The sequence below is a fragment of the Malania oleifera genome, chromosome 11, assembly GCF_029873635.1.
Source record: "Malania oleifera isolate guangnan ecotype guangnan chromosome 11, ASM2987363v1, whole genome shotgun sequence".
NCBI lineage: Eukaryota > Viridiplantae > Streptophyta > Magnoliopsida > Santalales > Ximeniaceae > Malania > Malania oleifera.
This window is the reverse complement of record NC_080427.1, coordinates 36,820,293-36,830,961: the sequence shown is the minus strand read 5'-3', so window position 1 is coordinate 36,830,961 and position 10,669 is coordinate 36,820,293. Positions and strand designations below refer to the sequence as shown.

Genomic DNA, 10,669 nt, shown 5'->3' with positions numbered 1-10,669 from the left:
ACATCACATGAATCTCACTTCCATATTTCATATCATCCACATTTCACATTCACATTTCACATTACTCTAATTTCATGATAGTCTGTATTCACGTATGCATTCACATATTCTGTTCTTATATTATTCGCTGGTTTAATTAAACAATTATGCATTTAGAACTCATTACCATATAGATAATCACTATCATGCTTCCCCCTATGACGAGTTATGTGGCTCAAAGGTTGGACTTAACCCTGGTCGGCCCACCAGAGTTAAATCAGAAAACAACCTCTTTAGTCTGTAAGTCAGATTGGCTTTCCCTCACTGGTTTAAACTCCAGGGGGAATCTCTACCCTACACAGCACAATCGACCATCCCATCTCCACACTCTCCACGATACGTGTGGGTGCACTAATTTCTGCCAAAAATCACACACAACAGTACTGTGCCTCACTATGGTCCACCAGAGTTCTCAAATCATAAATTGCAATTTAACATTCACATCCAGCTCTGATTAACAATAATCCCAATACATTTCAGTATTTCCAACATGTTATACATATATATATATATATATATATATATATATATATATATCACAGCTGAAATCAGTATTTTTCATTTTACTCATGCCACACATTTCAAATAATACGCATAATTATATCTCGTTAAAATAGTAAGCCAACCCATGCTCATTATCCAATTCACTAAAAATATACATTTACATACTTCCACAATTCCCAGAAAACCCATTACTTTAATTATTCCATTTTCAATAATAACTATAACCCTATGCTCAAAAATCACAGTTCAACGGTTGACATTTCTTTTAAAACTCACATGATAAACATATATATATATATATATATATATATATATTTATATACACATAAAAGTTCCATTTAAATCAATAAAATTTACAAAAAAACTATTAGCTTAATCTATTCCCCTTACTTGGTTTCCTGAATTACGCCCGTAGGGACCCCGGAACAATTACTGCGGCGTTCACCCGAACCCTAATTCAATAACCCTAGTTCAATCAAATCAATCCTAAATAAAATACTATTTTAACATTTCCTAAGCCCATAAATTCCAAATAAACAATTCAACTCCAAAAAATAACCAATTTTCTTAATTCCCTAAATCTCAGCCTCGCTTTGGAGTGTGCCTAGGACCCCCAAATTGAAAATTTGCTTCGGTCAAAATGATGATGATATGAGACTAAGACCCCGTGGTGGTTCCCGATCGTCGATTTAGCTGAAAATTTAAGGAGAAATTGAGGAAAGAGAGAGAGTATACCTTACCTCAAGAGTAGTGCCTACGTTGCTCCTACGACAAATCGACTCCGATAGGAATGTCGGTGGGGAAGATAGGAACCCAACGGTATCTTCCAATTTTCAATCAACCGAATATTTGTGGAGAAAATGAGAAGAGATAGCGAGGAGGAGGGACGAAGAGGAATGACGAGAGAGAGAGAGAGCGAGAGAGAGAGAATCTCTCTGTAATGTTTTTCCTAAGATGTTATCTTCCTTAGGAAGATAACTTTCTTTTTAATTTAATTTAACTTTTTTTAGGATCACTACATCCAATTATGTCAGTATTGACTGTTATAAGAAGGAAGTGGTGTTCAGACCTCCTGGGGAGCAGGAGTACAAATTTGTTGGGTTGTGTGTGCGTGCCTCGCTGCAAATACTGTCAGCCATGTAGGCAAAAAAGCTACTCTTGGATGGTTGTCAGAGATACTTAGCTTGTGTGAAAGAGAATGTTAACTTTTTGAGTTCGATCTCTATTTTGATCAAGGGACTTGGAAGTTAGGCAGAACTTGAAGCTCAATCTGGCGCATTCCAAGAAAGACTCAAGAACAAAGAAGATAGAAGATATTTAATTTTAATTGTATTGTATTTTGTTTTATAATTTGGTCTATAATGATGCATTGCATGCATGATGTGAATGATAAACTCAAGACGACCATAGACTGACCTTAGGACCCAAAACTTTTCTTAAAAATCTCCACACTTATAAAATCATACTCATACACTTAAGGGAAAATTTTGTTAAGGTCAAAATCAGGGACAAAATAGGAATTTCACTTGCCTCAGTCGACCGACCATTGCAAGGTCATTTAACCTTACTCGATTGACGCTTGGCTGACCGGCCGATTTTGTTCTAAAAACCCACGGTCGACCGTCTTTGCACTTTTGCTTGGTTTCATCCCTCGGTCGACCAACACCTTCAGTTCAAAATGCCCTTGGTCAACCGAACCATCTAAATGACCAACTGGCCGTGTGCCTTGGTCAACTGAACCCATGAAGGGTTCCGATTCGCCTTGTGTTGGTCGGTTGCCCATTTCCTCAGTCAATCAAACCAATTTGAAATTCAAAATTGGCTGTGAGAGCTCAGCCGACCGCCGGTTGTCCTCGATCAACTGAACTCCTATGTTTAGTCAATCGACACGTGCCTTGGTCGACCAAACCTCTCGAGTCAGGCCATTTTTAAATGCCTAAACACGCTTAAAAATAATTAATCTTCTTTAATAATACCCCGCATGTCCCCAACGGTCATATTTCGATCCAACTTTATATATACCCCCTCATTATACATAATTAGTAAGATAATTAGTCCAAAAATTCTCTCAAATTTTTATACCTTACTTTTCAAGCATGATTTTTATCCTCTATTAGTTGTTTATTTGAAAAATATTTTTTCAAGAGAACATATTTTACATTGGGCACTTAGTTTTATTCTAATATCACATTCATTTTTCAAATCATATTTTTGGGAGTAAATTCATAGTTTCTCCCATATATATTATTTGATAAATATCCTTGGCAGTAAAACATTATTTCGTTGTGAATCTTACACATCCATTACAAGATTCAAAGACTCTTTATGCTTGCAAAAATATTTTTGAGTCATAACCCTACATTCGGTTTAATTTGGAAAAATATTTTTGGAAAAAAAATTTATTTGAATTTTAAATCTTTAGGATCATAAATGTCTTTATTCAAAGATTGTTTTGAGAAAATATTCTTAAATCTTAAAAGAATCCGCGTTCGGCGTTCCCTTAGTTATCGACAGAGCAAAACCCCAATTCTCAACCTGAGCGGAAAAAGGGAAAGAGCAAATCGAGAGAGAAGGCCATGGCTTGCAATTCAGGAAATTGCCAGTCCGGTTGCTACAAAGACGAAGAGGAGGGTGAGCTCCTACCCGCGGAGAAGAACCGACCTCCCAATGGCAATCCTCCCAGCCACCGGATTCTCTGCGTCAAGTGCAAGGCCAACGCCGCCCTTTCCGGTGACGATAGCCGCCACTGCTCCGACTGCTTCCGCAGCAATCTGTACGGGAAGTTCAGGTTCGCGGTTACTTCCAATGCCATGATTTCTCCATCCGACAACGTTCTCGTCGCTTTCTCTGGCGGCACTTCTTCCAGGTTACCCACTTTCCCTTTCTCTGCCGACCTTCATTGATTTTTCTATTATTGTTAGATTATTCTTCTGTTCAACTCTATTTCGAGTTGATCCCAGCGTGTGATGCTCGAGAGAAATTAAAAGAGAACTTAACAATTTCATATACATATTTTATACCTCTTTTGTTTTACTAGTTTCTTAGTGTAGAGAAGAGAAATTGGTGTGACGTAAGTGAAACGGCTGTGTTAGGCTTGATTTATTTGGGACTTTCTCTTCTTCGTTCCCAAGTGAAACGGCTGCGTTAGGCTTGATTTAATTGGGACTTTCGCTTCTTCGTTCCCAAGTAATGGAAAATTTAGGGTTTAATATTCCAATCTTTTCCCCAGCATTTTTTTTCGCAACCAAATGGAGCCCTATTAGCTACCATGGTGCCGGCTTAAAGTCCGCAATTTTTGACGTAGGGTTATGGATATAATTTTCTGCAGCAAAACAAGGTCTTTTTTCTTGCTTACTGAAAAAAAAAATAAAAAAAAAAAAATAAATTGAAAAAAGTAGGTGTAAATCACATAGTAAAAAATTGTGCCAATCACATTTTGCATGATGCATGCATGCCATCCTATTCACGAAAAGCTAATAAGGATAAAATGGAACTGTTCAATTTTGAGATGATGACAATGTACAGGAAACAGCTCTTATTATGTATTGACAAAAGCTGTATTTGTTCCTCCAGCCATCAGAATGATGGAGGGCAGAATTTCTAAATAATAAAAAGAAAGTGCGGAGGTGCTCAGACTGAACAGAAATTAATCACCCTAGATTACAGAACTACAATTACATTTGATATGGAACAATAATTATTTTCGATCAATTATTTTCAAATGTCAAGTCAGGCAAGTGAAAGAGATAAAAATTTGAAATAGTATTGAGATGTATGATGTATCTTAACATTGATGGTAATCATATATATTTTGACACTTATCTTGGCAATATACCCATACCAAGAATGTTTATGTGGCTCCATGTTGTGTGATATGTTAATAGAAGCTTTGACCATTTAATATATTAGTTCAAATATTTCTTAACATCCCTAAATGTTGGATTTAGTAACAGATATATTTAAATTAAATTTTAATAGGTAAAATCCACTTGCAATCTTTTAGTATGTTACAATTTGCCTTTCTAGTAGTGTTCAAAATCTTTTTCTAAGCAAATGTTCTTGCTTAGGGTGGCTCTACAGTTTGTACATGAGATGCAGTGTAAAGCACTGAAGAATTTTGAGGCAAGTAGGGATAGATCATTGCCGGTATTTGGTGTTGGAGTTGCTTTTATTGATGAAAGTACCGCCAACTCAACTTATTTCCATCAAATTGACAAAGCAATTGAAGACATGAAATTGATTGTTTCAAATTTAGCCCCACCAGCAAAAGAGTTTCATGTTGTTCCAATTGAAAGCATATGCTCTTTGGAATTCAGAGATGGGAGGGATGGGTTGAAAGAGTTGCTTAATGCCGTTACTGATGTGACTGGGAAAGAAGATCTGCTGCTGCACCTGAGGATGTTGTCATTGCAAAAGGTTTAACCTTACAGAGTATGAATAAATTGAAAACATAGCCAAACAGATTCACTTAATGTAGGATGTTGGGCTTATTGTGCAGATTGCCCTTGACAAAGGATACACCAAACTACTTCTAGGCTCATGCACATCGAGGATTGCATCCCATGTCATTTCAGCAACTGTGAAGGTCTGTTTTTTTGTTATGTTTAAAGCTAGCAGTTGATCAAGGGTATTTTTTTTTTAAATTCATTTAAATCAGTAAACTTTTTCTGGGGATAGCAAAGGGCATACTTGTAAATTGTCCAGCTACTCAAGGATCACTGATCCCCAGTTAATTCCTACATGCCCCTGAATGTAGATAGCGGGCTTGGATTTGAACCCTTGACCAAGCAACCATGGATTGCCCATACACTTGCCATTAATCATTTTTCTCTTTTCTTTTCTTTATTTCTTTTTAATTATGTTTAAGTGTGTGTGCTAGCACCCATGTGGACTCTTCCAGGGCCCCTTTCTGTGGAGATTTTTATGATATACTCAATGTTTAGGGTTATATACTTACTTTCCTCATTACTCGATGGGGAACATGTATACGTGTAATGTTTAGGTTTAGAATCAACAAAAACAGCAACTTTTTTCTCAGTTGCTGTTCAACTCTTATTTTTTGTTGGTTACCAAAAAAAACTGAGGATTTATATTATTACCTTACACTGCTCAATATTTATTTTGGGGATTTTTTCCTTGAGTTTTGGTTTAGTTTCTTGCATGAGTACTACAGCATAAGAGCTTACCTCTGTTAGTGATCCTGGTGAGTTATCTGAAATATTAAATTCAAATTAACTTAATAACTTCTTTTAAAAGAAAACAACTCTAGCAGGTGCCTGGATGCATGCAGATGCATTTTTGTTGAGACTAAGCAAACATTGTCCTGGAAACTGCGTAGTTATGACATGAAGAGCACACTGAATGCAGAATGACATTTTAGACTGCTAAAAATAAATCAAGCAATTTTAGTGGCCGCTCATGATGTTATGAGGATCTGGATGTTACTGCACCTCCAATACTTTTAGTTTAGGCGTGTAAGCTTGGTGCCCAATGGAGCATTATTAATTTAATTGTTTCAGTCCCCCTCAACTGTAACTTTGAAATGGTTGTCAGAATGTTTGGAAGCCAAGAACTGATTATAAGAGGCACATCTGTATGGAGACTGGTTGTGATTTATGGCCTGGCAAGGGAATATTGAGCTTAAAGAACAAAAGGGAATACAGCTTGTTTAAACCATTTAGGGATTTGTTTTTCCTTCTGCATTTGATTTATTTCCAATCCAACAACCTGTTTAGACTGTCTGACTTTTGACATATGATAACTCCTTGTCCTATGGTGTCTTCATCTTCTATGAAGACCATGTTAAAAGGGTGCATGGACTCGTCATCAAGTATATCTTTCATCATAAAATGGCATTTGCATTTACTAGGGCCAAGGTTACTCCTTGTCAGCGGACATACAATATGTTGATGCAAGGTGGGAGATCCCAGTGGTGCTTCCGCTTCGCAACTGTCTCACACAGGAGCTCAACATGCTTTGTCGCCTAGATGGGTATGTTAATATCTTTTGCATTGCCCTTAAAAAATAGGTTTGATATTGTTTCTATCTTTCATTTTTTTTTGTATAGTGAATAAAGAGATTATGCAGATGCTTCTATGTTTAGGGGTTGTTTAGTATCATTGTCAAAATTATGAAAACAAAAATTAAAAATCATAAAAATAGAAGCTGAAAACCAATAACTTGTTTGGTTAATAAATCAAAAAATAAAACAAATAAAAAAACTTGATTGAATGCTCTTTTTTATCCTCAAATCAAATAGCAATGAAAAAATATGATTAAAATAATAAAAGTACAAAAATACTAATTAAGAATGTTATAATAAAAATAAAAATTATTATAATTTGCTCAATTATTATATTTTAGAATTTACTTTACAAGAATAACCTTATTATACATGACAATTGAAAATAGAAAAAAAGAAGTTTTTAATTTTTTTAAAAATTTATGGATATTTTTATTTTAATTATATTTTAAATTCATATGATCATTTCATTAATGTTAATTAAAAATCATGTATAAATTGAATGATTTAATCCAAAAAAGTTAGTTTCAAATATTAAATTATTCTTGTTATAGGGAGCAAATTGAAGACCATAAAATTTGGTTTTTAGTTTCTTTAAAAACAATTTTAGGTTGACATAGAAACAAAAAATTAACAATGTAAACAAATGCGCTTTCATAATCTACAGAAATGATACCAAAGAGACCTTTGCATTGCTCTTGTTTTCGTTATCAATTTTCTTTTTTTTTTTGAAAAAAAACTTCAAATTATATTTTATGGTTTTTAGTTGTTTAGCAACATGTTGCCACAATCCGAAATTAACTTTTGTGGGCTAAAATCATTCATTTTATATATAATTTTAATTAACATTATAATATAATGACCATATGAATTTAAAATATAATTAAAACAAAAATATTCATAAAATTTCTATTTTTTTTTAAAAAAAATGATAAAATCCATTTAAAAATATTTTTACTATTTTTCAGTTAAGTGCAATAAACTTTTTATTTTAAATTGAATTCTGAAAAATAATAATTAAGTAAAATAATTATTGTAGTATTTAATTTTACTATTTTAAAAAAAGAATTGCATTTTTTGTATTTTTTAAAATTATTTAAATCATATTTTTAATTGTTATCTGTTTCAATTTCAAGGACAAACATGAGATTTGTTCAATCATGTTCTTAATTTGTTCTAGTTTTAGAAATATTAAACAAACAAGTTTGCTACTTTTTAGTTTTTATTTCAGGTTTTCATTGTCATAGTTTTTGATAGTGATACCAAACAGCCCCATAACTATTTTTTTCCTAAATTTTGCATGTGTTTGTGATTATAAATTATTCTATGTTCATTAGATCTTATATTATGCTTTATTCATTTTTGTGTAGACAAAGTTTTCAGAAAAATATGAAAATAATTCCAATTATTATATTTGTATTTTTGGCTTATTGCTGTATGATGCCTGATCTCATTTTGACAGGGCAGTTTAAAAACTATGGAGGTGCTTGAGGGCCCTCATTCTGGCATTAATGGCTTGGTATCATCATTTGTTAAGTTGCTGCAGGTAAAAGCTCTATCTTGATATATATTTAGGGTGCATCTCTCAAATATCTTTGAGAAATAGTAACTATATTAGTAATGTAGGTATAGTGGCTAAGGCGATTGAAATTGAATATCAATTCACTTGCTAAGCATCATGGGATTTGGTTTTCAGCCTTCTCTGCTCAATGGTATAGAGCAGATGCAAATTTACTACTGGTAATGTGAAGTATCTTGCTTAACTTGCAGCTAGTACTGTGATTGGCTCTTTCTCTTGATTGAAAATAGAATACCCTGACAAAGTCTGCCTATCATGTAGAAATTTTTTTTTGTGATTGGCTTTTTCTCTTGATTGAAAATAGAATGCCCTTACAAAATCTGCCCATTTGCTAGAAAATTCTTGGTGGCCAACACATCAGCCCATTCTACCTTAAGTTGCTTCCAGGTATATCCTTAGTAACTCCCTAATTAAATGTTCGTCTCTCAGGAAGAAAATCCTTCTCGGGAATCCACAATTGTAAGAACAGCTGGAAAGCTGATTCCATTTCAGTTCAACAAGATTCCAGATAACAATGAGGATAATGTTTGTGTAGCATCATGGAGGCGTGTCAAGAAATTCAATTACAAACCTAAGGAATCCATTCCCCTGGAATCACTTTGTCCTATCTGCTGTAGTCCACTCAACAAATCTAACTTGCCAAGTTTAAGCAGTTTTGGGAGTGGACAAACAAGTGCCAACATCTTCAGGGCTGCCTGCTGCCCTAGTTGTCAATTTCAGATACTTCCAAGGGATTCATCATTTACGGAGCATTTTTGTTCACTTCTACCCAAGCCAGTGATTGACCGAGCAAAGGATGGTGGCTGTGGCAATCAAAGCTGGCTAAGGTGAGAATTTACTTGTGCCATCAGCTGTTAATTTGTCATATTCAATGGGCATGGTTCGAAGTTCGTGATCTCTCTCTTGCTTTTTTTGGGGGTGTGGAGGGTTGGTGGTTACGTATCTTTATGTTCTTATTTGCCGCAAATGATTCACTGCTAGCATATCAGTCTAGAAAAATTTTGAACCTGCTTCAATTCCCAGCTTGTGGGTTTTTGTTTAGTAAAGAAACATGGAGTGTGCTTAACTTTGTCGGCCTTCTGCAGAAAATATATAGCATTTGATTAGCCAAATAATTTTTTCTCATCTCTGTTACTTTTCAGGGAGCAAATACAAGATTGCCTACTTTCAGATGGTGAAGATGGAAGCTGAAGCTGTTGCTTGCACCAGAAATACGTTCAAGGGGAGGCTGTCTTCCAATTTTTTGTTTTGCTTGATTTGAATGTTCATTTGTTAGTGCTATTGTACCTATGAATAATTGTGCAGCTGCAATGGTCTAATGGCTTCCACTAATAGTCACAGCAGCATTCTTTTTGGTTTACATATCGTTTTCTCCCTTTCTGGTATAGATATCGTCGAGTCAAGAAGCTTGAGTCAGCAGGAATCCACATCATGCCGAGCGCAATCCCTTGGTTGACAAACGTTCAGTACCAACAAAAGTTTTTTTCTGTACAACTTAGACTCCCTTTGATGTCGATCAATTACCTAACCAAAATCCTTCTTTTGAACTTGGCGGCCTTCGAAACATGCTACAATGTAGTGGAGGAATCATGGGTTACCTCCTACATATGCTTCATGGGTTCACTCATCGACGATGTTGAAGACGTGATGGAGTTGTGTTTGAATGGCGTGTTCCATAACTTGCCGGGGACCAATAAACAAGTGTCGGACCTCTTTGACGTCTTCATAGATTTTCGGATTAATGGGGATCAAACTGCTAGTCATGTCATTGAAGAGGTTCGACACTTGCTTATTAGTCCCCAGCGAGTTATGGAAAACGCCATTCAAACACGACTCCATTACGTCTTCAACATCGTTGATGAGTGAATCCATGAAACATATGTAGGAGGTAACCCATGATTCTTCCACTACATTGTAGCATGTTTTCGAAGGCCGCCAAGTTCAGAAGAAGGGTTTTGGTTAGGTAATTGATGGACATCGAAGGGAGTCTAAGTTGTGTAGAGAAAAAACTTTTGTTGATAGTGAACGTTTGTCAACTAAGGGGTTGCGCTCGGCATGATGTGGATTCCTTCCAACTCAAGCTTCTCGACTCGACAATATCTATACCAGAAAGGGTGGGAACGATATCTATACCAGAAAAGGAGACACGAACGTAGGGCTAATGTTTCATAGTTTAATTGATACCATGTAACTACTATGCTTTGTGGGCTATCTAGGGTTTTGGGAGATGCTACTTAATTTTTTTCCTGTATTTTGTTTCCTTTTCAAAAAATTTTTGAAATAATAATTTAATGTAATTGTGATTACAATTATTAATATAAAAAATAAATTTTTTAATTGATTTGTCATATCCTTTATCCTTTTCATTTGTTACACATTTTTGTGTAAAATGACATGCCGAAATGTAGTTTTATTTTTCATTTTAATTTTTCGAGAGATTGTGAAAAATTCTGTTTCTTTTTAAGTTTTGTAGCATTTTTATTCAAAAGATCATAAAATAATAAGAATATCAATGTCATGCTATG

At 34.8% G+C, this 10,669-nt stretch overlaps 1 protein-coding gene across 3 annotated transcripts; it reads left to right on the top strand.

The window, feature by feature from the left end:
• Positions 1-2,985: 2,985 nt before the first annotated feature.
• On the top strand, positions 2,986-10,481 carry LOC131167340 (cytoplasmic tRNA 2-thiolation protein 2). 3 transcript variants are annotated; one of them, XM_058126117.1, is made up of 8 exons: positions 2,986-3,409; positions 4,611-4,959; positions 5,042-5,128; positions 6,413-6,534; positions 8,033-8,111; positions 8,198-8,305; positions 8,574-8,971; positions 9,287-10,481. In XM_058126117.1, the coding sequence occupies exons 1-8, from the start codon at positions 3,120-3,122 to the stop codon at positions 9,333-9,335; spliced, it is 1,482 nt and encodes a 493-aa protein (XP_057982100.1). In that variant the 5' UTR covers positions 2,986-3,119; the 3' UTR covers positions 9,336-10,481. The 3 variants fall into 3 exon arrangements, with proteins under 3 accessions (XP_057982100.1, XP_057982101.1, XP_057982102.1); XM_058126119.1 differs by having other exon boundaries at positions 3,272-3,409; positions 4,624-4,959; XM_058126118.1 differs by lacking the exon at positions 8,198-8,305.
• The last annotated feature ends 188 nt before the right edge of the window (positions 10,482-10,669 follow it).

Excerpts from the sequence above, each read along its gene's own strand:
- LOC131167340 (XM_058126117.1), top strand. The coding sequence starts at position 3,120 with ATGGCTTGCAATTCAGGAAATTGCCAGTCCGGTTGCTACAAAGACGAA. Across the intron at positions 4,960-5,041 it reads GGATGTTGTCATTGCAAAAG|ATTGCCCTTGACAAAGGATA; the intron begins GTTTAACCTTAC and ends CTTATTGTGCAG. Across the intron at positions 6,535-8,032 it reads ATGCTTTGTCGCCTAGATGG|TTTAAAAACTATGGAGGTGC; the intron begins GTATGTTAATAT and ends TTGACAGGGCAG.